The sequence below is a fragment of the Oncorhynchus mykiss genome, chromosome 5 (assembly GCF_013265735.2).
Source record: "Oncorhynchus mykiss isolate Arlee chromosome 5, USDA_OmykA_1.1, whole genome shotgun sequence".
In the NCBI taxonomy this organism is placed as follows: Eukaryota; Metazoa; Chordata; class Actinopteri; order Salmoniformes; family Salmonidae; genus Oncorhynchus; species Oncorhynchus mykiss.
This window is the reverse complement of record NC_048569.1, coordinates 46,316,725-46,343,165: the sequence shown is the minus strand read 5'-3', so window position 1 is coordinate 46,343,165 and position 26,441 is coordinate 46,316,725. Positions and strand designations below refer to the sequence as shown.

At 40.7% G+C, this 26,441-nt stretch overlaps 2 protein-coding genes across 9 annotated transcripts in view; one reads left to right on the top strand and one right to left on the bottom strand.

Annotated features, from left to right (window-relative positions):
* Nucleotides 1-4,612: 4,612 nt before the first annotated feature.
* On the bottom strand, nt 4,613-22,305 carry LOC110523955 (programmed cell death 1 ligand 2). Of its 7 annotated transcripts, none has more exons than XM_036977683.1 (6): nt 22,065-22,305; nt 9,895-9,954; nt 9,391-9,741; nt 8,903-9,181; nt 8,031-8,153; nt 4,613-7,416 (listed from the first exon to the last, which is right to left on the bottom strand). In XM_036977683.1, the coding sequence occupies exons 2-6, from the start codon at nt 9,947-9,949 to the stop codon at nt 7,340-7,342; spliced, it is 885 nt and encodes a 294-aa protein (XP_036833578.1). In that variant the 5' UTR covers nt 9,950-9,954; nt 22,065-22,305; the 3' UTR covers nt 4,613-7,339. The 7 variants fall into 7 exon arrangements, with proteins under 7 accessions (XP_036833578.1, XP_021458801.2, XP_036833577.1 ...); XM_021603126.2 differs by lacking the exon at nt 22,065-22,305 and adding an exon at nt 20,471-20,602; XM_036977682.1 differs by lacking the exon at nt 22,065-22,305 and adding an exon at nt 20,471-20,589 and having other exon boundaries at nt 9,895-9,950.
* LOC110523954 (plasminogen receptor (KT)) overlaps nt 20,648-26,441 on the top strand; it is a 20,707-nt gene continuing 14,913 nt past the window's right edge. Inside the window, exons 1-2 of one of the 2 annotated variants that reach the window (XM_021603122.2) lie at nt 20,648-20,804; nt 21,270-21,354. Coding sequence is in view for 1 of the 2 variants with exons in the window: in XM_021603123.2 (XP_021458798.2) it covers nt 21,274-21,354 (81 nt within the window). In the remaining variant the exon portion in view is untranslated. The remainder of the gene's footprint in view (nt 20,805-21,269; nt 21,355-26,441) is intronic. The other variant, XM_021603123.2, reaches the window with a different exon arrangement.

The following is a 26,441-nucleotide window of genomic DNA, read 5'->3' as shown; positions in this document are numbered from 1 at the left end:
CACGTGGGTAAAACCAATGAGGAGAGGGCACGTGGGTACCTGCTTCTATAAATCAATGAGGAGATGGGAGAGGCAGGACTGCACCGCGATTTTTCCCAAAAATGCTGGGATGTCACGTGTCCTACTTACTGTATATCAGTACACCGATAAAAACGTAAGCACAACGAAACTTCTATTTGATCAAATAAGTAGCAAATAGGCCATACATTCTTGTTGTTGACCAAAATCGACACTCTCATTGACCTCCATGCAAAAACTCCTTGCTTGATCGGCGAAAAAAAAAACCCACCCTGCTTTTGGTTTTAGTCACAATCTGTGTTATGTAACCACACCAAACATAATATACCACACCAAATCGAGTGCCTCGATTTACGTATGGAATAATACGAAATGTTCTGAGACCAGGTTAATAAAGAAAGTACAAAAAAACCTTGATAAAGGGGAGGCGCATGTAAGCAGATGAGGGAATTTGGCTCGGATCAAATAGTTTATATAGTAAAACCTGCAAAAGCCATGCAAAAAAACGTAGCTCAGTTTCTGATATTTGACTGCACACAATGTACAGTAAATATAAAGAGGATGTGCTGAAGTGGTTTTGTGTTGCTAAAGGGCAAATAGTGGGTATTCTGCCAGTCATGGTAAATGTTTACTATGTGGTCGGAGGAGCGGCGCTCCCTATTTTTTTTCTAATTGAGAATATACGGAGCTGGTAAAAATATTTCTGAAAAATTACCTCAGTGTGCCCAACTAGGCAGGATATAGGCCTATGTTTTGATTGAAACAAAAATTGGCCTAAAAGAAAGACTAATAGTTTGTTAACACCATAAGCTGTAGACCTTTCCTGAAGTCATATGTCAAATCGCCCACTAGTGGCCTCATGGGTGGAATGTTTTTTTATTATTATTTTTTTACAGAATTTCATCATTAATAAACATTTAAAAAATTAAATGCCTTTGTGGTTCCAAACTTCTTCCATTTAAGAATGATGGAGGACACTGGGTTCTTGGGGACCTTCAATGCTGCAGAAATGTTTTGGTACCCTTCCCCAGATTTGTGCCTCGACATAATCCTGTTTCGGCGCTCTACCGGCAATTCCTTCAACCTGATGGCTTGTTTTTTTCTTTGACATGCACTGTCAACTGTGGGACCTTAAATAGACAGGTGTGTGCCTTTCCAAATGATGTCCAATCAATTAAATTTACCACAGGTGGACTCCAATCCAGTTGTAGAAACATCTCAAGGATGATCAATGGAAGCAGGATGCAACTGAGCTCAATTTCGAGTCTCATTGTAAAGGGTCTGAGAATACTTATGTAAATAAGGTATGTTTTTTATGTTTTTGTACATTTTCTAAAAATTCTAAAAACCTGTTCTCCTTTGTCATTATTGGGTATTGTGTGTAAATTGATGAGGAGTTTGTTTTATTTCATCCATTTTAGAATAAGACTATAACATAACAAAATGTGGAAAAGGGGAAGGGGTCTGAATACTTTCCGAATATACAGTATATAAAGTTTAATATTGGGATGCAAACTCTAAATTGAATACATTTTAACTCTATATCTGACATGATAAATGTGTCTACTTTTTTAAAGCTCATAACCGTGTGTGAAGTGTATACCTTTGTTTCAAAGTACATATGTTTAAGACTACCAATAAACACTCTGTGTGACCCTGATTTAGCCCACTGAAGTAAAATATCTAAATGCATATTCCCATGAAACTGACTGAGATCAAATGATTGGCATGCAGTTTGGACATTTCACCGGAAAAATTTAAAGAAATATATTTCATGAATAACCATGTGCTCCGGATTAAAAATATACATCTTTCTTCTGACAATACAGTTGAAGTCAGAAGTTTACACCTTAGCCAAATACAAATTCCCTGTCTGAGGTCAGTTAGGATCACCACTTTATTTTAAGAATGTGAAATGTCAGAATAATAGTAGAGAGTGATTTATTTCAGATTTGATTTCTTTCATCACATTCCCAGTGGGTCAGAAGTTTACATACACTCAATTGGTAAAATTGCCTTTGAATTGTTTAACTTGGGTCAAACATTTTGGGTAGCCTTCCACAAGCTTCCCACAATAAGTTGGGGGAATTTTGGCCCATTCCTCCTGACAGAGCTGGTGTAACTGAGTCATGTTTGTAGGCCACCTTGCTCTCACATGCTTTTTCAGTTCTGCCCACAAATTCTCTATAGGATTGAGGTCAGGGCTTTGTGATGGCCACTCCAATACCTTGACTTTGTTGTCCATAAGCCATTTTGACACAACTTTGGAAGTATGCTCGGGGTAATTGTCCATTTGGAAGACCCATTTGCGACCAAGCTTTAACTTCCTTACTGATGTTTTGAGATGTTGCTTCAATATATCCACATAATTTTCCTACCTCATGAAGCCATCTATTTTGTGAAGTGCAGCAGTCCCTCCTGCAGCAAAGCAGCCCCACAACATGATGCTGTCACCCCCATGCTTCACGGTTGGGATGGTGATCTTCGGCTTGCAAGCCTCCCCCTTTTTCCTCCAAACATAACGATGGTCATTATGGCCAAACTGTTCTAGTTTTGTTTCATCAGACATGAGGACATTTCTCCAAAAAGTACGATCTTTGTTCCCATGTGCAGTTGCAAACCGTAGTCTGGCTTTTTTAGGGCGGTTTTGGAGCAGTGGCTTCTTCCTTGCTGAGCAGCCTTTCAGGTTATGTCGATATAGGACTAGTTTTACTGTGGATATAGGTACTTTGGTACTTGTTTCCTTCAGTATATTCACAAGGTCCTTTGCTGTTGTTCTGGGATTGATTTGCACTTTTCACACCAAAGTACGTTCATCTCTAGGAGACAGAACGTGTCTCCTTCCTGAGCGTTATGACGGCTGCGTGGTCCCATGGTGTTTATACTTGAATACTATTGTTTGTACAGATGAACGTGGTACCTTCAGGCATTTGCAAATTGCTCCCAAGGATGAACCAGACTTGTGGAGGTCAACAATTTTTTTTTTGAGGTCTAGACTGATTTATTTTGATTCTCCCATGACGTCAAGCAAAGAGGCACTGAAATAAATCCACAGGTGCCCTTCCAATTAACTCAACTGATGTCAATTAGCCTATCAGAAGCTTCTAAAGCCATGACATAATTTTCTGGAATTTTCCAAGATGTTTAAAAGGCACAGTCAACTTAGTGTATGTAAACCTCTGACCCACTGGAATTGTAATACGGTGAATTATAAGTGAAATAATCTGTCTGTAAACAATTGTTGAAAAAATAACTTGTGTCATGCACAAAGTAGATGTTCTGACTTGCCAAAACTATAGTTTGTTAAAAATACATTTATGGAGTGGTTGAAAAACAAGTTTTTATGACTCCAACCTAAGTGTATGTAAACTTCAGACTTCAACTGTATGTGTGGGCATATGAAAACTTTGCAATTGGAGGCTGCATTTTATGCATAGGCTTATTCTACAATGATATTCAATAGGCTGCATCCATCAGTACAAACTTTGATTGAGAAATGACATCATAAAAAAAGTGTGCTCTACTTAGGCTCATTTAGCTATTTGACCCCTGTATTGTATCCCCCCAAAATATATTGAAATGCGGTGAAATGAATGGAATAACACATAAATGGTAAAACCGACAGTCAAAAAATGTATTGTAATGAATAAGATTTTGAAATGTCTGTTCTATATCAAGAAAATATATGAAAGCTCAGGAAATATTTCCATTTTTTGGACACATATTTAACCCCTATTTTTGTTTGCACAAAACTACCTCCATAATTTTTTAAAACAGGTTACTTTCAGACGAGTCACGTGATGTAGAGCAAAATGGAGAAAACCATTGTTGTTCATGAGTCTCCCCTTTCCATAGTGGGGTTTGTAGCCCAAACAGTTTGGACGCTACAGGCGTGTACACAACATAAAATAGATCATATATGTATTTAAGATTAGATCTGATGAATCATGTATCGATTTGTTACATTGCTGGCGTATGGGCTTCCTGACTACCAAGCTCTTATGTGATGATGCTCGGCATATATTCATCAACATCACATACATTACACAAATAACTCTGGATTTATTCTAGCCTCAGAAGCACAGGCTTGACTCCCATTTTGAGCTGAGCATTGTAATAATGAGTAATGACCACTAATGGGTGCTCTACACAGTGGAGTTCAGAGGTACTGGAAACCACCAGACCTTTCAGTAGGATAATCAGTAGGATGATACTTTGGTTGTTAGTTTAATGCAACAACAGTAATTCACTGCACACTGTTTCATTTGTTTGAAATGCAGAGGAAAGAGAGCATTTTAATTGGGACCCTTCTGAAAAATGCCCTTCCATACTAATGGCGTATGTTATTTAACACCATGGTAGAACAATAGATACATTGGAGACAACAGAAGAAAGACATTGATATCTGAGGTAAGACACATCAATAAGGAAAAGATCCTCACAGGGTGGAGATACTGGGAAATCATTGTCTGTTTCCTTGTGTAGCAAAGCATACGGTCACAAACAGCAAACAGTTATCAAGGCACATCATGTGTCAGTTGTTTTACAATGTTATATTATGGGAATTAGAAAGAAGAGCGGAGTTGATGACTGAGTTCGTTTGACTGAATGTTTTATTTTGTGGGAAAAATCAAGAGCATTTCCTTGCTTTAGCACAGCTGTCTTTAGACAGTTTGTTTGACAGGAAATGGTACATTGGACTGAAAATGAAACTGTGTGGTCAGCGAATGGTTAGACTCATAATGATTATCAAACAGCATAAAATCCTTGAGGTACTGTAAATAACTGCATTAATATGAGCAATACTAAAACTGTGGCTGAAATCACTCATTTGCTTTCTGGAGTTTCATGGTGAGCATGGAGTTGAACTGGTTTTTCAATATCATCCCCCAACATGGGACATCTCTGCATAAACATGTCATTATCTCTGTATTATACATAGTAAAGGTACAGCACATACAGCAAGTAAATGTGGTATAAGCAGTGGCGACCCATCATCCAGGGCAGGAGGGGGCAGAGCCCCACCTGTTTTGAGCCCCACCTGTTAAGCAATTAAAAACTTTTTTTGTCATTCATTCATTCATGTCACAGAGTAAATAAAGCAGCCTACAAACATGGTTTGTTTCTTGAGTAAGGCAGCTCCAAAATGCAAGTATTTCAGCCTAGCTCAGTGCTTTCTGTGGTGGAGGGGCAGCCAGAGGAATATACAAAGCGTAGGCATTGACAATGTTCTCTAGTTGCGCCGTGATTGGTTCAGTGTTCTGTCACTCATGGGGACACTACGTCGCTGCGGAATCTACAGGGAGAGCTAGGCAGTTCTAGCCCCCTTGGGTGCTGCCATAGATTTACATTAGAAGTGCCCATCCAAGAAGGCTCAAGGTCATTGGCCACAGATAAAATTCTGTTAAATCATGTTATAGCTTTGATTGAACTGATGTTACGTTCAAAATCTTAGCTAGTTGCTAGACAAGCAGTTATCATCATGAATCACTTCGACAATGTACGGTCAAATCCTTTTCATATGAAGATAAATTATAGATAAAAGGTATCGGTGCTAAACGGCCATTGGACATAAACAATATACAGCAAGTCGGAAATCGCAAATTCAACGAGTGGTTGGGAAGGAATCAGTGGCTAACTGCAAGTGTTGCAAAGCAATCCCTATTTTGCTTCCCCTGCCTGCTATTCAGTGGACAGGGTGTATGGTCCAAGTCTGGGTTTAAGGATTTAAAACATCTGTCTGAAATTGTGTCTTTTCCAAGCTTAAAAGGATAAACATTCACTTGCAACACCATGGGCCAGAAAAGGTTGAATACATTGGCCATGCTGTCAATCCAGCATGACTTCTGCCGCATTCAAAACAACTGGAAACTCGGAACTGGGAAATCTCAGACTTCAGTGAGTTCAAGACAACTGGAAACTTAGAAAAAAAACATGCTCAAATTGGGAAAACACGTTCTGAACGGTCATCCAACTCAGAATTCCAAGCCGGGAACTAGAGTTCCGACCTGAAGATCACTGAAGTCATGATTCAACCTCGTTTTTTTTCAGTGTTGCCAGTTGTCTTGAAAGCACCTTTGATTACAACATTTTCCCACAAGAAGGAACACCGTGCCACCTTCCTGTTCAAGTGAGCATAGCACAACAATCAATGGTGAGTCCAAAAACATCATGTATGCTTCTGCAGAAATGAGCTCATGTGCTTTTCTTCACGAGGAGGGGATACTATATAATGTTTTTCGGTCTGTAAACGCTGTTTGCCTGTGACTGGCTCTTCCCATTCAAATATTTGTTTTCAACAAAAAAAGTTGATATTGCAAGGGTCATTTTGTTTGCACTGTCAGTGTGTCGGTATATTGTCTATGATTGTATTTTCCTTCCTTTTTAGACCACATAGCCTAGCATTTGAAGTATTTTATTTGGCCTAACTGCATGTCTCGCACGGTCTGAATTTCTGTTGGTGTCCATTTTGAAAGTGCTGAACTGAAAGGCTTACCTCGTCGCAGCTCGTTTGCTTGCACTTAGAATGAAGTGTTAATGATAAGAACAAACATTATGAGTTTACTGAACATCGATGTCATAATGTTTGTGTATGGTTCAAAATTCAACACTCATGTTGGAGTTCGTTACTATTAGAAGGACAATGAGGTTCTTATCGACTTACGCAAATCCACAAGGGGTGAGTAGACACCACATTTGTTTAAGAAAGTCAGCCATATCAGCTAAGTTTTTAAAAAGTCAGTAAATGGGGCTGAATGAACTGTTTCGCTGCCAGAAGAGGCTGCACTGATAGCCAGGTGTGGTAAGGATTCACTCCATGGTGCAGAAGCAAAGCTCTGCTGTCGGGACAGCTTTATGTAGGCCATAACCGTTTGTGGGCACCGTTTGTCACCGTTATAGTGCAATTAATGTATTGTTTAGTGTTGTGTATCATTGTGGCTTTGCTGGCATGCATTAAAAAAAATTGTGGCATTTGCCCCACCAAGATTTACATGCTAAAATCGCCACTGGGTATAAGCACAATTATCAGTGGTTTGTTGTTATCAAAACAAATGTGAAATGTGTTAACATAGAAACGTAAAACATGTCCCTTGAGGTATCAGTAAATGTAACATGATTCAACTTTATCTGACAGAGTCAATGTGAGTGTACGTGCGTGCATGAGTCCTTTTGTGCTCTCAGTCCTTCGCACACAGTTTACAGTCTCAATGAGGAGCTTCAGCACAGTCCTGACAAGCTCCTTCTCTACGACCTCCTGGAGCAGGTCATCTGTGTGACCCTCTGACAGTTTATCCCCAGGGCCAGTTGAAGCTGCTAGACACTAAAAGGGGTCCAGGTCCCATCTCTGCTGAGCCAGGAGGGTGTTAGTGCTTGGGATGCTGGGATCCCCGGGCCTCCCTGTGAGCAGAAAGATAAAGCAGGGTATAGTTTACAATAGTTTATATTCTGTTCCATTCCATGTTGCAAGAGATATTTTGCTGTACCTACTACAGTTATCACTTACTAAGTAGTAACTGGATTTGTCAGTGTCTCGTATTTACTGTCAAAGGCAGTTTGGGACTTTCCTGAGTCTAACTCGTTTTAACACGCAGTCTTAAAATACTATGCAATACCGTAAAGATATAACCAAAAGATTGTTAGGGAACTATTCTAAATATAAGGAATGACTAGTCCTATATTGAGAAACCACCCACATGACTTTACAACACGTAAAATCCCCCTGACACAAAAAGAGAAAGCGTGTCTGTGGGGGTGTTTTCACACGTAGCAGTTCGGATGGGTTTAGAATGTGCGCACACATGTTCTCACATGCTAAGTCAGTGTCACAAGATCATGAGTCAGAAAAACACCATCTCATTGATTCTTCTGGTCTCAACAGCATCTCTACACCTTTAGAGGTTACAGTACATCCTCTAGTCTCTCTCTCAGCAACCAACAAACAGTGGAAACTCTTTGTAGTAAACCTGAGACAGAAATGTGTGCAAATCAAGTAAGAACAACAGAAAAGTTACCTCTCTGTCTGCAATAGCCAAAGATGGCAGCAGCAATGACCATGGCCACTGTCAGTGATGTGCCCAATGCAATAGAAAGGGTGTCACATTTACTATGCATTGCTGGTGGTAGGTCTATTTCATCTGTGAAGAAAAAAGATTGAGAGGCTAACAATGTTATTTTGCATCATCAAACAAATATATTTGGCTGATCTAACACATAATACATAACAAGAAGTTGCAAATGGTCTCAGTGAGAAGTTCAAAACACAAACAAACATTTTGGAAATAACCCGATATTACACCAGACAGGCCGGTGCGAACAGAACTTCCCCAAATCTTAACCAACAGTGAAATGTGAAATTTGGTTTTCATGGAAAGATGGATGCTCTTTATCTCCACCATCTCCATTGCCATCTTTAAAGCCTTTTCTCTCCCGCGTTGACGTAGAACTCCTACAAATGTGTTTTGTTGAATGGAAGGGTAAATATTACGCTTTGACACCATGATCATTGAGGAATGCACCCATTTATAGCACCTTTTAAATCAACAACACATCTACACTCAACGGTAAAATAAATAAATAGTGTAGGCCTCACCATAACCTCCTAGTTTCCATTACCTTGTGCAGTCAGTACAATGTCACGGAGTCTCATTTCTAGGGTATCGGTGTCAAGCAAGAGGTGTGAGGCCAGACATTGCAAAGTGAAAATAAAAACAGGAGTTAACACATTTTGACAGGTACCTACATAAGGACTTGATAACACATTTATAAGCAGTGCATAAGCAGCTTATTCATGTGTTATGTATGAGTTATGAATGTGTTATGAAGTCCTTATTGAGGTACCCTTCAAATAAAGGGTTATCAAACGTGATCAAAATTCACGTCATACCTGGGATGTCAAACCTGGCTGATGGACCCTTTGGAACTTCCCCTTCCTCCATCAAGGCACAGGTGTAGTTGTTTTTGTCAGAGGATTTCACTGTTATCGTGCTGGTGACTTGGAACAGCTGGTCTGGAGTTCTAACAGTGGTGTCATTGGACTTTATGTTCCCGAGACTCCTGTCTTTCCAGGTCATAGTGGCCAGAGGATAGCCCTCAGACTCACAGACCAGCTCTACCTCATCTCCCCGACGTCTCTTCATGCTTTTAACAATAGTTTTATAGGAGGCTAAAAGATAGATGATCGTAAAAACTTTACTATGCAACAACATGAACATAGTGTAATTACAGCATTACTACTTAGTTTTACGAGCAACTTAAAGTGTTACCACAATTATTTTAAAAGTTCCTTAAATGTTTCTTACTCAATACTGAAAGACTGGAAATTAGAATTAGCCTAGAGTAATGTTCTGTTACACTGACAGATTCACGACTGACCTTTAACAGTCAAAGTTGTCTGTTTGTAATCAGCTCCCGCCATTTCCACGAGGCATTGGTAGGTCCCAGAGTCATTGATCCTCAGCATGGACACCTCTAGCTTGGCCCACCCATTGGTCATCTCTTCTGTCACCAATCGTACCCTGCCACGGTACTGGGGATTCTGGGAAGTGAGGTCTTCCTGTCTGTTCTCCAGCCTGTACACCTCCACAACTGGAGGAGGCCAGATGCGATGCCATATCACTGACAAGTCTGGGACCTGGCCCCCAGGTTGGAACCTGCAACCCATGGTGACTACACCGCGGAACTCTGCCACGTGGAATGGACTGTCCACCTCCACTGTGAACAAGGCTGTGTGGAAAGAGAGAACGAGAGATGTGTGTGTGTGTGTGGGGGGTGGGGGTGGGGTTCTATGAACTAAACAAACAAAAAACTTTAAAAATGTGGCCCTGAGTCTCTATTGTATTGTATTTTATTAAGTACTTAAAAACATCAATAACATACCTGCAAGAGTGGGCCATAAGATTACTTGTAAAACCAAAAGAAAGGCCTGCTCCATTCTAACTAGAGAAGAGAGAAAACATTTGAAATGTTGCAACCACAACCTTTTGTAAGTGGAATTATGAGTCAGTCTATTTAAATAGAACACACCAAAATGACTGTACAGATGTCGGACCTTAATTGGAGCCAGTTTGTTACAGCAGGAAAATAATCCTGCAGCAACAGGAAATGTGAAGTATTATGTGGATTGTAATGAATGGACATTTTTGTAGGGGTTGACACATTTTTCATTAGGGCAAATAAAGTCTGAAATTTCAAAGTGGAAATTAAACTTTAGAAGCCTTTAAAAAACTGAAATACACTACAAGTTTTCATTTCCTGCTGAGCAGGAAAATGCTCAGCAACAAGAGTGATCGAATGAAGATCCTACATCTTTATAAGGCTGGTCTGAGCTTGTTCTCTAGCGAGTCAGCAACTGGTGATCCAAAGGAAAAAGAACATGGGCCTACAGTGCATTCAGAAAGTATTCAGACCACTTGACTTTTCCACATTTTGTTACGTTACAGCTTTATTCTAAAATGGATTAAATTGTTTTTTTCCCTCATCAATCTATACACAATACCCCATAATGACAAACATCCCCACAGCATGATGCTGCCAACACCATGCTTTACTGTAGGGAGGGTGCCAGGTTCCTTCCAGACGTGATGCTTGGCATTGGTTTCATCAGACCAGAGAATCTTGTTTCTCATTGTCTGAGTCTTTTAGGTGCCTTTTGGCAAACTCCAAGTGGGCTGTCATGTGCCTTCCGTCTGGCCACTCTACCATAAAGGCCTGATTGACAAAGGAACTCTGGAGCTCTGTCAGAGTGACCATCGGGTTCTTGGTCACCTCCCTGACCAAGGCTCTTCTCCCCGATTTGCTCAGTTTGTCAGGGCAACCAACTCTACGAAGAGTCTTGATGGTTCCAAACTTCTTCCATTTAAGGATGATGGAGGCCACTGTGTTCTTGGGGACCTTCAATGCAGCAGACATTTTTTGGTACCCTTCCCCGGATCTATGCCTCGACACGATCCAGTCTCGGAGCTCTACGGACAATTCCTTCAACCTCATGGCTTGGGTTTTTGCTCTTACATGCATTGTCAACTTTGGGAACTTATGTAGACTGGTGTGTGCCTTTCCAAATCATGTCCAATCAATTTAATTTTCCACAGGTGGACTCCAATCAAGTTGTCGAAACATTTTAAGGATGATCAATGGAAACAGGATACACCTGAGCTCAATTTCAAGTCTCATAGCAAAGGATCTGAATACTTAAGTAAATAAGGTATCTGTTTTTTATTTTTTAACATTTCTAAAAACCTGTGTTCACTTTGTCATTATGGGGTATTGTGTGTAGATTGATGAGGAAAATGGGTATTTAATCAATTTTAGAATAAGGCTATAACGTAACAACATTTGTAAAAAGTCAAGGGGTCTGAATACTTTTTGAATACACTATATGTATGAATCTCTTGTTATGTTGCAAACATTTAATGCACAGTCTTCATTCGAACTTTACAGACAACCAAATGATTAGACCATACTGGTATGAGTCAGCATGCCCGCACACACACACTTGGTCAAGAATAGAGGATGAAAACAAATGGAACACATCAGGCTTAGTGAATTGCATAAATTCAACTTTTAAATCAATACAATAAACCCACGTTCAAAAATATGTTGGGGTGTGCTGACATTCTAATTGTTATTTGTCCAATGATTTATTCTGCCTTTTGCGTGAACATATAATAAAACAATTGATAAAAAAAATATTATATATATATATATATAAAATCTGGATAAGAGATATAGTCGATTTGAAGACTATATCACAGCACAATAATATACCATGGAAAATATATATGTAGAAAAACATGAAAAAGATTTGTGCAGAGCAGAGGGGATATTGAAACTTAACAATAGTATTTCTGTATTTAACCTGAGAATTGTGGATTTGGGAACGCCTTTGAGTAAAAGTCATCAAAAAATGTAATGGATTTAAAAAAAAAAGATACTAGACCATTATTACCCTACTTGCATACACTTAAAGATAACTTTAGAAGCATCTCAAGAAACTGCATAATCTACCACCACCTTTTAAAATAAAAGCAATTAAGCCAAATATGTTGGCATATAAACGAAATGAAGTTCAGCACTCACTAAATGCAGTACATGCAGTCTTCTACCTTAATAGAAGTATTTCTTGTTCCTTCAGAGGCTCTTTCATAATCATATCACAGCTGTAACATATATTGTTATGTAGAGCAGTATTTATATTCCTATCTACTTCCCGTACTGTAATTCTCCTCCCCCCAAGCCATGCAGTTTCCTGATAGTGACTGTGCATGTGAAATGCCTTCACTTTGGCTGGACACAAAGTTGGCGAGTTGCCTAGTAGTTGCTATGATCAAATCCCTTATTTCCTTTACAAGGAAAAATTCTGAATTTACAGTGATGGGGCAAGCCCAGCAGTCTACTATGAATAGCCTGAACAGGAAGTGAGCCAAAATAACCTATTGCAAAGGAACACCCGCCCAGACAATTTCGTTGTTTATTGCCAAAGTTACTAATTAACCTAACCTAAACTACAATATCCATACCGACCCTCCCTTTACAAATAAATCCTAATTGTATGAGACTGGAGATACATTTTCCTTGATATAAAACAGTAACGTCTCAGCTCTCTGGTCACCATAGCAACACCCACCCATAGCACGCGCTCCAGCAGGTATATCTCACTGGTCAACCCCAAAGCCAATTCCTCCTTTGGCCGCCTTTCCTTCCAGTTCTCTGCTGCCAATGACTGGAACAAACTGCAAAAATCACTGAAGCTGGAGACCCATATCTCCCACACTAGCTGTCAGAGCAGCTCACAGATCACTGCACCTGTACATAGCCCATCTGTAAACAGCCCATCCAACTACCTCATCCCCATACTGTATTTATTTACTTATCTTGCTCCTTTGCACCCCAGTATCTCTACTTGCACATTAATCTTCTGCACATCTACCATTCCAGTGTCTAATTGCTATATTGTAATTACTTCGCCAACATGGCCTATTTATTGCATTACCTCCCTTATCTTACCTCAATTGCACTCACTGTATATATTTAATTTTTTTCTACTGTACTATTGACTGTGTTTGTTTATTCCATGTGTTACTGTGTTTTTGTATGTGTCGAACTGCTGTGCTTTATCTTGGCCAGGTCGCAGTTGTACAGTGCCTTGCGAAAGTATTCGGCCCCCTTGAACTTTGCGACCTTTCGCCACATTTCAGGCTTCAAAACATAAAGATAGAAAACTGTATTTTTTTGTGAAGAATCAACAAGTGGGACACAATCATGAAGTGGAACGACATTTATTGGATATTTCAAACTCTAACAAATCAAAACTGAAAAATTGGGCGTGCAAAATTATTCAGCCCCCTTAAGTTAATACTTTGTAGCGCCACCTTTTGCTGCGATTACAGCTGTAAGTCGCTTGGGGTATGTCTCTATCAGTTTTGCACATCGAGAGACTGACATTTTTTCCCATTCCTCCTTGCAAAACAGCTCGAGCTCAGTGAGGTTGGATGGAGAGCATTTGTGAACAGCAGTTTTCAGTTCTTTCCACAGATTCTCGATTGGATTCAGGTCTGGACTTTGACAAGGCCATTCTAACACCTGGATATGTTTATTTTTGAACCATTCCATTGTAGATTTTGCTTTATGTTTTGGATCATTGTCTTGTTGGAAGACAAATCTCCGTGTCAGGTCTTTTGCAGGTTTTCTTCCAGAATGGTCCTGTATTTGGCTCCATCCATCTTCCCATCAATTTTAACCATCTTCCCTGTCCCTGCTGAAGAAAAGCAGGCCCAAACCATGATGCTGCCACCACCATGTTTGACAGTGGGGATGGTGTGTTCAGGGTGATGAGCTGTGTTGCTTTTACGCCAAACATAACGTTTTGCATTGTTGCCAAAAAAGTTCCATTTTGGTTTCATCTGACCAGAGCACCTTCTTCCACATGTTTGGTGTGTCTCCCAGGTGGCTTGTGGCAAACTTTAAACAACACTTTTTATGGATATCTTTAAGAAATGGCTTTCTTCTTGCCACTCTTCCATAAAGGCCAGATTTGTGCAATATACGACTGATTGTTGTCCTATGGACAGAGTCTCCCACCTCAGCTGTAGATCTCTGCAGTTCATCCAGAGTGATCATGGGCCTCTTGGCTGCATCTCTGATCAGTCTTCTCCTTGTATGAGCTGAAAGTTTAGAGGGACGGCCAGGTCTTGGTAGATTTGCAGTGGTCTGATACTCCTTCCATTTCAATATTATCGCTTGCACAGTGCTCCTTGGGATGTTTAAAGCTTGGGAAATCTTTTGTATCCAAATCCGGCTTTAAACTTCTTCACAACAGTATCTCGGACCTGCCTGGTGTGTTCCTTGTTCTTCATGATGCTCTCTGCGCTTTTAACGGACCTCTGAGACTATCACAGTGCAGGTGCATTTATACGGAGACTTGATTACACACAGGTGGATTGTATTTATCATCATTAGTCATTTAGGTCAACATTGGATCATTCAGAGATCCTCACTGAACTTCTGGAGAGAGTTTGCTGCACTGAAAGTAAAGGGGCTGAATAATTTTGCACGCCCAATTTTTCAGTTTTTGATTTGTTAAAAAAGTTTGAAATATCCAATAAATGTCGTTCCACTTCATGATTGTGTCCCACTTGTTGTTGATTCTTCACAAAAAAATACAGTTTTATATCTTTATGTTTGAAGCCTGAAATGTGGCAAAAGGTCGCAAAGTTCAAGGGGGCCGAATACTTTTGCAAGGCACTGTAAATGAGAACTTGTTCTCAACTAGCCTACATTGTTAAATAAAGGTGAAATTAAAAAATAAAACGTAAATCATAAATGAATAAAATACACTGCTCAAAAAAATAAAGGGAACACTAAAATAACACATCCTAGATCTGAATGAATGAAATATTCTTATTAAATACTTTTTTCTTTACAATGTTGAATGTGCTGACAACAAAATCACACAAAAATGATCAATGGAAATCAAATTTATCAACCCATGGAGGTCTGAATTTGGAGTCACACTCAAAATTAAAGTGGAAAACCACACTACAGGCTGATCCAACTTTGATGTAATGTCCTTAAAACAAGTCAAAATGAGGCTCAGTAGTGTGTGTGGCCTCCACGTGCCTGTATGACCTCCCTACAATGCCTGGGCATGCTCCTGATGAGGTGGCGGATGGTCTCCTGAGGGATCTCCTCCCAGACCTGGACTAAAGCATCCGCCAACTCCTGGACAGTCTGTGGATGGACAGTTGGTGGATGGAGCGAGACATGATGTCCCAGATGTGCTCAATTGGATTCAGGTCTGGGGAACGGGCGGGCCAGTCCATAGCATCAATGCCTTCCTCTTGCAGGAACTGCTGACGCACTCCAGCCACATGAGGTCTAGCATTGTCTTGCATTAGGAGGAACCCAGGGCCAACCGCACCAGCATATGGTCTCACAAGGGGTCTGAGGATCTCATCTCGGTACCTAATGGCAGTCAGGCTACCTCTGGCGAGCACATGGAGGGCTGTGCGGCCCCCCAAAGAAATGCCACCCCACACCATGACTGACCCACCGCCAAACCGGTCATGCTGGAGGATGTTGCAGGCAGCAGAACGTTCTCCACGGCGTCTCCAGACTCTCACGTCTGTCACATGTGCTCAGTGTGAATCTCCTTTCATCTGTGACGAGCACAGGGCGCCAGTGGCGAATTTGCCAATCTTAGTATTCTCTGGCAAATGCCAAACGTCCTGCACAGTGTTGGGCTGTAAGCACAACCCCCACCTGTGGACGTCGGGCCCTCATACCACCCTCATGGAGTCTATTTCTGACCGTTTGAGCAGACACATGCACATTTGTGGCCTGCTGGAGGTCATTTTGCAGGGCTCTGGCAGTGCTCCTCCTTGCACAAAGGCGGAGGTAGCGGTCCTGCTGCTGGGTTGTTGCCCTCCTACGGCCTCCTCCACGTCTCCTGATGTACTGGCCTGTCTCCTGGTAGCGCCTCCATGCTCTGGACACTACGCTAACAGACACAGCAAACCTTCTTGCCACAGCTCGCATTGATATGCCATCCTGGATGAGCTGCACTACCTGAACCACATGTGTGGGTTGTAGACTCCGTCTCATGCTACCACTAGATTGAAAGCACCGCCAGCATTCAAAAGTGACCAGAACATCAGCCAGGAAGCATAGGAACTGAGAAGTGGTCTGTGGTCCCCACCTGCAGAACCACTCCTTTATTGGGGGTGTCTTGCTAATTGCCTATAATTTCAACCTGTTGTCTATTCCATTTGCACAACAGCATGTGAAATGTATTGTCAGTGTTGCTTCCTAAGTGGACAGTTTGATTTCACAGAAGTGTGATTGACTTGGAGTTACATTGTGTTGTTTAAGTGTTCACCTTCATTTTTTTGAGCAGTGTATAATAGAATCTTTACTAGTGGGCGCCATTTCCTCAACCAAAGCTATCTGACTAGCCCTATGAACCTTCCTCTATAGGAGGGCCCTGTTCTTATTATACCTCAGGTGGGCCGTATCAAGCTATCTGCTTTAGTTTTTAGATGATCGATCTCTGTCAAGGGAGGAGCTGTTATTTATATATTGTGTATATGTATTTGAAAACATTTGTTTGTTGGCAGTGTCAATTCTTGCACACTTTTTCAAATTACTGTATGTGGCTGGACAGGCAAACGCCGCTGAGTATTAACCTGTAAACCAATCAAAACTCGTTTACTATCCCCGGTACTATCAAAGACAGTACAGTAAGAAGATGGACAGAAACGTCATTGACAGAAAAACTTTTAATAGTTGCCTCTCGTTGTGTTGTTGTTCTCCGGTGGCTAGCAAGCCAGTTAAAATGGTCCCTTTCCTAAATTAGCTATGTATAGGACAAGTAGTGTAAATCTAATACAGTCATCAAGGCGTAACCCACTGATTTCATTCATACTGCCAAATATGAAATTACACATTATCCCAACAGTAGGATGAATGCAGTGCAGCCTACCTCAGACTGTCAGGATGTTCATTTTCTCGCTCACAAGCTACATTGATGATTTATTTGATAAATTCTTGTCTCTCACTATCTATTCAGCTCTCCTGTGTCCCGCTCCCAGAGATCAACCAAGTGCTATTCACCAAGCATGGGCTGATTCACTCACCTGTGAGGAGAACCATCCTACTGCAGTTTGAACTAGCCTTGCAGTCACTATTTAGGTATTAGGATCAATAAAATGATTCTCAATCTACACACAATACCCCATAATTACAAAGCAAAAACAGGTTTAGACATTTTTGCAAATGTATTAAAAAAAAACAGATACCTTATAAGTGTTCAGATCCTTTGCTATGAGACTCAAAAGAAATTGAGCTCAAGTGCATCCTGTTCCCATTGATCATCATTAAGATGTTTCTGCAACTCAATTAGAGTCCACCTGTTGAAAATTCAATTGATTGGACATGATTTGGAAAGGCACATACAAGGCCCCACAGTTGACAGTCCATGTCAGAACAAAAACCAAGCCATGAGGTCGAAGGAATTGTCCATGGAGCGCCGAGACAGGATTGTGTCGAGACACAGATCTGGGGAAAAGTGTGAATAAATGTCTGCAGCATTGAAGGTCCCCAAGAACACAGTGGCCTTCATCATTCTTAAATAGAAGAAGTTTGGAACAACCAAGACTCTTCCTAGAGCTGGCCACCTGGCAAAACAGAGCAATCTGGGGAGAAAGGTCTTGGTCAGGGAGGTGACCAAGAACCCAATGGTCACTCTGACAGAACTCCAGAGTTCCCCTGTGGAAATGGGAGAACCTTCCAGAAGGACAACCATCTCTGCAGCACTCCACCAATCAGGTCTTTCTGGTAGAGTGGCCAGGCGGAAGCCCCCCTAAGTAAAAGGCACCATGACAGCCCACTTGGAGTTTGCCAAAAGGCACCTAAAGACTCTCAGACCATGAAAAACAAGATTCTCTGGTCTGATGAAACCAAGATGGGACTCTTTGGGCTGAATACCAAGCGTCACATCTGTAGGAAATCTGGCACCATCCATACAGTGAAGCATGGTGGCGGCAGCATAATGCTGTGGGATGTTTTTCAGCGGCAGGGAGTGTGAGACTAGTCAGGATCGAGGGAAAGATGAACGGAGCAAAGTACAGAGAGATCCTTGATGAGAACCTGCTCCAGAGTACTCAGGACCTCAGACAGAAGTTAAGGTTCACCTTCCGACAGGACAATGACACAAAGAACACTGCCAAGACAATGCAGGAGTGGCTTCGGGACAAGTCACAATGTCCTTGAGTGGCCCAGCCAGAGCCCGGACTTGAACCCAATCGAACATCTCGAGAGAGACCTGAAAATAGCTATGCAGCATTGCTCCCCATCCAACCTGACAGAGCTTGAGAGGATCTGCTTTGAAGAATGGTAGAAACTCCCCAAATACAGGTGTACCAAGCTTGTAGCGTAATACCCAAGAAGACTCACGGCTCTAATCGCTGCCAAAGGTGCTTAAGCAAAGTATTGAGCAAAGGGTCTGAATACTTATGAAAATGTGATTCGTTTTTTATTTGTAATACATTTGCAAAACTGTCTTAACCTATTTTTGCTTTGTCATTGTGGAGTATTGTGTGTAGATGGATGGGGAAAAACAATGTTTTAATCAATTTTTGTACAAGGCTGTAATGTAACAAAATGCGGAAAAAGTAAAGGGGTCTGAATACATTCCGAATGCACTGTACCTTGATTGCTAGGTTACATTATATTTAGATACTTAAAATACTGCCTGAGACACCTTTTGCTATTTGTCTCCGTACTCAAATGTATATGCATGTCTATTACATTATAGAACGGTTTGTTTGGATCCTGGATGCTGATTGGATGAGGATCGTTCCAAGCCTTGCTGTAACAGACAAACCTATGCCTGCTAACAGTTCCATCTAAAAATGAACACTGCACCTCCATTAGAATATCATGTTCATGTTGCTGTCCGAATCTTCTCTTGTATTTATCTCAACTCGCACATTATTTCTCCTTGCTTCTAGCCTAGCATTTTGTTCGGTACAGCAGGGGTTAATATAGGCCCTGCTGTCTGCCTGTCTGACCTCAAACAATGTTTCAATTTCAATCTCTGTAGTACCATAAATACGTGACAACTTTTTTCGCATCAACGTTATTATCATGGACATATCCAAGTAAATGCCAAGAGAAAAAAAGTTCAAACAAACGAAAATGTAGCTAGTGTACTGTCATTTCAGGTTCAATGTTTGACGTGACAGTTAGCCGAAGTTGGTTAACTAGCTAGCAAGTGACATAAACAAGTGACGAACACTTATTTTGAATAGCAACCACAGAACAATGAGCCAGACATTTCACCGGGTGTATAAATATGAAGCATTTGGTTGGCGTTTCCACTCACTATCATATTTGGTGATGAGAGAAAGCCCAGTGGCCGGCAGCGGGAGAATATGCCAAAAGATGGATTTTGGCCGATATTCTGCAATTTTATCTCCAAACAGTTTTCTGTTTCCAAAACTATAATCTGTAACACAGTGGACAGCGTTTTGTAGACTTTACCCAGTTTCTAAAAATGGCGTTGTTTAGGAGCGCAAGGGCGAATTGAATTATTGCATACGCGCACTTCACAGAGTAGGCGAACCGGAGTGGAGATATTCAAATTGATGCTAGAACCCGCCAATAGGATCTCGCTAGGCTACCTGCCGCCCCATATTGGGCAGCTGCTATTTGAGAACTCATCTGGTTTAGGAATCAAACTCTGGTTATTTTATTGTAAGGCCCATTGTATAATTCTACAACTGTTTTTAGAGAAGTTTGTATTGCAAGGTATACTTTGTGTTCTGGGCTCCCGAGTGGCGCAGCAGTCTAAGGCACTGCATCTCAGTGCTAGATGCTTCAATACAGACCTTGGTTCGATTCCAGGCTGTATTTTACAACCGGCCGTGATTGGGAGTCCCATGGGGTTGAGCACAATTGGCCCAGTGTCGTTAGGGTTTGGCCGGAGTAGGAGTAGTAAATATTAATTGGTTCTTAATTCTTTCTGGTTAAAAATGTGTACAGTAAACTATGCCATATGTATTGGCGCATATGCAGCTGTCATTTTTAAACCTCCATTCTAGCCTACATGACACACACACATCGTTCTATCTACATGCTTTTATTTGGGTTTCTATGCAAAGTATATCATTCAATGTTTCTTTAAGCCTGCAGCTAGTTACTTGAAATAAGACAAAACATGATTAAAAATGTGAATTCACTGACAAGAGAGAGAGCTAGTTAATGAAATACAATACAACATTGACATGTACAATAGCTGGCTAGTCAAACTACCATTGTCTAGCTTCATATACATTGGCTAAATGAAGTTACCGCTTCATACGATCCAAGGCAATTCATATTGCATGATGAATATTTCAAGTGCACTCGAAAACAGATACAGTGGCAAGAAGAAGTATGTGAACCCCTTTGTAATTACCTGGATTTCTGCATAAATTGGTCATAAAATTGGATCTGATCTTCATCAATAACAATCATATTTTATGCAAAAAGCGATGCATCATGTTGCCTTCTCCTCCCTCCCCACGTTCGTGCTTTTGCCCGGTTCAATTCCGGACAGCATAAAATAAGTCCCTCAATGTCAAAATTCTGACCAATGAGTGAGACGCCTGTGTGTTGTGGGCAGCGCATGCTTGCTTGCTTCCGTGAACATGCCAATTGAACTTGGGAAAAGGAAACTTTAGCGGAGCAGCACACATGAATCATAACTAACTAGCTAAATACATTTATAGAATAGCGACATAAAATAAAAGGTATGTTTTTCACTGCCACAGTGAATCGACGTGGCTTTTCAAGACCGCATGCAATAATTTCAAATGTGGAAATGTTTGCCTTAAAGCGCCAACTACTACTAGTAGCTAGCTGACTTTGCTAGCTAATAATGATTCAATGCACCACTAGCTAGCCGCTTACTGTAAGCAGGCGTCGAGTGTCACACGTTTATTAACAGTTTTAGCTAGCTATAAATTTAACAAACGTATTTTTGCACCCATGGAATGTCATTCATTGAGCAGTGCTCTATAGCTACATATATTGTTTAGCTAGCAGCAGTTGCTACCATAGAAATCCTCATTGTTTTGTTGGTGGCCCAGCCACCTACAGTAGAATGCACATCTTGCTTTAATAGGGCCCTGAGTTTTTCCAGGCCAGGATAAACCCAGAGCCCTGACCCTTGCTTTATCTCATAGCATGTGGCTTCATTTTATTATCTAAACCAGCACCATGGGTTTTATGCTGTCTAAATCTATGGACCAGAACTTCAAGAAGCAGCAGGAGTTCATGCTGCACAACGCACGGCTCCAGGTGAGATGCTTATACATAGCCTACCAAAGATTCCAATGAATTTCCCCATGTGAGAGGATAATACACTTGTACAGATTATACACAGGAGTCTGAATCATCTCTACTGACATGCCGGTCATACGTACCAGTAAAAATGTTAACATTACAATTATGGTCATTATTTAGAGAATATTTACATTATCTAAGATGTTAAGTCATCCTATGTATGTTTTCTACTTCTGGGAGGCAGTGCCGCCGCACATAGCAGTAAATACAGCCAACAAAAATAGCCTATGATGCTACACGTGTTGTAAATAGGAATTTGTTCTTAACGGACTTTCGTAGGTAAATAAAGGTAATTTAAAAATGTACTTGTCAATTAGACCAGTGGTTCCCAAAATGGGGGCTTGGGTGTCTCCCCCTACCCCTCCCTCCTGAAGTTTGAGAACCCCTGAATTAGACTACCTCACCAGTTGGAAGCCAAGGAGATGATTTTAGTTACCGTTATGTAGGCCGATGAATTGAGAAACATTTGATATGCATGGGGCCTATAAGAAGTGTGGTTCCAGGGCTTTTCAAAATAAGGTAATTATATAAAATGTCTGATTACATTCCCATGGCCTCAACATTAGACTTACCTGAAATGGGGATATAGCAGTTTATAATCAATTTAATGTTTGATGTGTTATTAAGTTAATTGATTTGACGTCATAGGCTACTCAACCACTTACCACTGATTGCCCCCTATTGCAGTGGTTCTCAAACCTCTCCTCGGGGCCCCCAGAAGATTCACAATTTTGTTGTAGCCCTGAACTAGCTCACTTGATTCACTTACACACTACCCAAATGCGTCGTGAGCGCTGCAAAATACATTTACACATACATGTTGTTCGATCATTGCACCCACACTGCTCGTGTGTGCCAATGAGCGTCTGCATTGCCAAGCAACTAGAAGTCTATCGCGATGCAAGTCCTGCCTTTCCCATCTCCTCATTGGCTTTTAGAAGCATATACCCACGTGCCATCTCCTCATTGGTTATACCCACGTGGGTGATTGAAAGATGAACTGAGGTCAGTCGTTTGTGGTAATACACCTTGTTACATACAAAATTGATATGCGTCCAGTTTGGGCATGGTGTTAGTCAAGGGCTTGATGTTTAGTTGACAAGTTGAATCAGCTGTGTTAGCTTTAAAATTGATCAAATGCATGGAACAGGTGCGGGTCCCCAGGAGAAGTTTGAGAACCACTGCCTTATTGATGTTAGAAAAGTGTAAATGGCTCAAAGTGCTTACACCCCTGGTCTGTTATGTCTTCACGAATGCAAAAGCCATTACAAAGATTCATATATAAACCTATACAATTTGTGGACATTATATATTTATGTATCTTGGAGGGAAGGTATAGACGTTTCAGGTGTGCCTGCCTACCCAGTGGGTAAAACTGGTTGAAATGACGTCATTACAACGGTTGTAATGGCATCTTCTCAACCAGTTTTGCCAGGTTTCTGGTTGTAAAGATGTATTTTAAACGAGTTTTGCCCACTGAGTAGCACACATTTTATTTGTGCTCAGTAGTTTCCCCTAGATTCTAGAATATCACAGCAACCGCAGTCTCTAAGATGAAGTGAGGTGCTTCCATCCTCTCGGGGCTAGTTTAAGCAGGTTGTAAAACAACGATTTTATTGCAATCGTTAGAGATGGCTTTTTGCAACAAGTTAAAAAGCTTTTTCCCTCCATTTTGTGGAAGAATACATTTTGCATTTTTGCCTGCGAGGCCATTAGCACCTGTGATCATTGTTTGTAGCAGAACAATGTCATTATCAGTGCCCATAGGTGGTGACAAACTTATTAACGCCAGGCATCATCGTTGTAAAAATACATACTGTAAAACACGCATTGTGTTATGTGCCTAATGCAATTTTTATTTTTATTTTTTACATTCTTAAAGGTAATGTGAGGACAGAATCACCTAGAAATAGAACATTACTGTACTGTAGCCATCTCCTTGTCGATGTAAATTACTATCTGACACTTGGTAATGAATGGAATCGACCTGGCAATTTTAAAAGTATAGCTGGTGTATCTAGCATATGTCTTCTCCCTCTCTCCTGCATTAAGATGTCAAACCTACGTCACTGCTCATTGTAGTAGAATCTCAAAAACGTTTTATGTTATTGTCCATGATTTAATTATTAAATGGTCATTTTTTATGGTGTGTCGTGCATGATTGAAGGCTATGACATTTTTATTCATCATTATCAAAATATGGGAAAAATAGCCCTCAAATTATAGGGGTGTGTGTGTGGCCTGATGTTATGAGGAAGGTGGAACAGCATTGAATCTAGATGATTATTGCTCATAATTTAGTATTTGAAGACAGTCATTCACACCCGTCACTGTCTGGTCTTTCACAAAGCTCAAATTGTTTCCCTGCGTATGACGATAAAACCTTATCACCATCAAAGTTATCTCCTAACTAGGCTCAACACACTAAAAATAAAAGTTGCTTTAGAAACTTGTCTTAATTATTTGAGATGGTCTCTCTTGTTTGCGTTTGGTTTAATGCTCAGTCAAGAACATCCCTCCACACAGCCTTTAGGAAATGTCAGTGAACTTCCACCACCAATGTGCCGGGCAGCACATTGGTGGTGGATTAGGTGAGTTTCAACCTATGTAAAGCGCTAGGAGTACCTCAGTTGGTAGAAAAGCGCTATATAAATCCAATCAACTATTTATTATTAGGATGCCATTTGGGACACCTTCACTGGATTACTTTCTACTCTGTGACCCGGCCCAGTGAGAGGCCTCCTGACTGGATGGAGGAGGTGATCTATTCGGGCTGGAACTACCAACGAGCTCCACCCTTCTCACGTCACAACACCTCCATCTCCCTCCATGCTCTATTCAGCAGCACTCCGTTAATGACACTCGGGCAATCAGGCAGACATGATACTTCCAGCTTCTTGAGGACACAATGGCTTTCAAGATTGAGTGGTCATGTAACTTCTTCACAATGGGTTGTGTGACTCTAAAATCAATTGAGTAATGACTAATGAGTCTCAAATTGAGCCAATCAGTCTCACTCTCTCGTCATTCAGATCACCACATGAGAAAGAGTGGACGAAACGTCTGTTTGCAGAAATGTAAAGCTTTATGTTTTTATGAAATTCCATTTGGAATCTAACAGTTGTCTGGACTAGATTAAGCCTAGTCCTACACTAAAAATAACTTTCAATGGCGATCGCCGTTGAGCTTGTTTTTTAACCATTCCTAAATGTTCAGACAATGTCAGTGATATTTTTTTTTGTCATTATATGTCCTTTACCATGTCTAGTGCTCTGTCAATTCTGGCCCACTTACCGTTCCAATATTCAATGTTGCCACAAATGACCCAAAAAATATAAATTGTCATAATTGATGTCCTTTTTACAGTGGGGTCTGAAATTGACACCCTTGATAGAAATGAGCAAAACTGTATAACATAAAAATTCTAATACAGAGCTTTATTGTATGCTCAAATGTTTTACAATTCTATTTTATGCTAATACAATTGGTCAGAGAAAGAGATTTTGTTAAAGTAATATATGTTTAACCCCTGTTTTCAATACATTTCAATGCCTCACCACGCGAGGATAACGGCACAGCCTTTTTCTAAAATGTTTTATGACATGGGAGTCATTCCACCTCAAAAAGCACAAGAGGATTTTGACACCATCTGATTGTTCTGAAATTGTTTCTGTAGTTAGAAACAGATAAGATTAGCGTTCCTGAAACATTATTTTGTTGAAATATTATTTGATCTTTGAGAAAATAAGCTAATAGACTCCACCCAAATTGGCCATTTGTAATTTATAGGATTCATATAATCTTCAATAAATATAGTACCTAACATCCGATTTGGACCATAATTCTTCTTAACAATGAGTAAGACATGAGGAATCCAATAACATTTTAAAAAGCCACCCACTGATCCCACTTCAACAACCAGAATACAGTATCAGTTCTCTGTCTGACAAGTAGTTTGGAGCTGCTGCTTGGAGTATTGCTTCAACCTTTTGTAATGTACTCCCTGTGAATCTGGTGATGTTTTTTTCCACTGTTCAGAGAAATTAGCCATTGAAGTTGATTTCATTATTTACCATACATTTGTGTGAAAGTACCAAGTTTTGCCCACTAGATGCTGCTGTTCCTGATATTTATTTCCATTTTGCTGGTCTTTTGTGTTTATAAATAGATCACATTTTATTTAACCAATAGCTTTTGTTAATGGTGAAAATAAATTGTGCTGTCAACCTCACAATTCAAGCTAGTCCTCCATGATAGCAATTCAGTTTTCAGTTTAATTTGCCTCCAGGAATCAGACCCTCTGTGTGTGTGTGTGTGGTTTATTCCCTTTAAAAAAGCTATGGATTGCCTCCCAAGTGGCGCAGCGGTCTAATGCATTGCATCAGTGTTGCAGCATCACTACAGCCTGGGGTTAGGGGAGGGTTTGGCCGGGGGGGCTTTACTTGGCTCATCGTGCTCTAGCGACTCCTTGTGTCATGCCGGTGCGCCTGCAGGCTGACTTCGGTCGTCAGTTGAGCGGTGTTTCCTCCGACACATTGGTGCGGCTGGCTTCCGGGTTAAGCGAGAGGGTTTTAAGAAGCACGGCTTGGCGGGTCAGGTTTTGGAGGACGCATAACTCGACCTTCGCCTCTCCCAAGCCCATTGGGGAGTTGCAGCAATGAGACAAGATTGTGATCATGAAATTGGAGAGAAAAGGGGGGTATAAAATAAAACATGGCCAGATTCACAGGATATACATTACCAAGGATGAAGGAGCAATATTCAAAACCACATATTTATACTACTTGTCAAACAGAGAACTGAGACTGTATAGTGGTTGTTGGGGTGTGGGTGGGTCTGTGGATGGCTTTTGACCATTTTATTGGATACTCATTGTTAGGAAGAATGATGGTCCAAATCGGATGTTAAGTACTCTATTTATTAAAGATCATATGAATTAAAATGGCCAATTTCAGTGTAATCAATTAGCTTAATTTAGAGATCAAATACAATTTCAATAAAATGTTTCAGGAATGCTAATCTTATCTGTTTCTAACTACAGA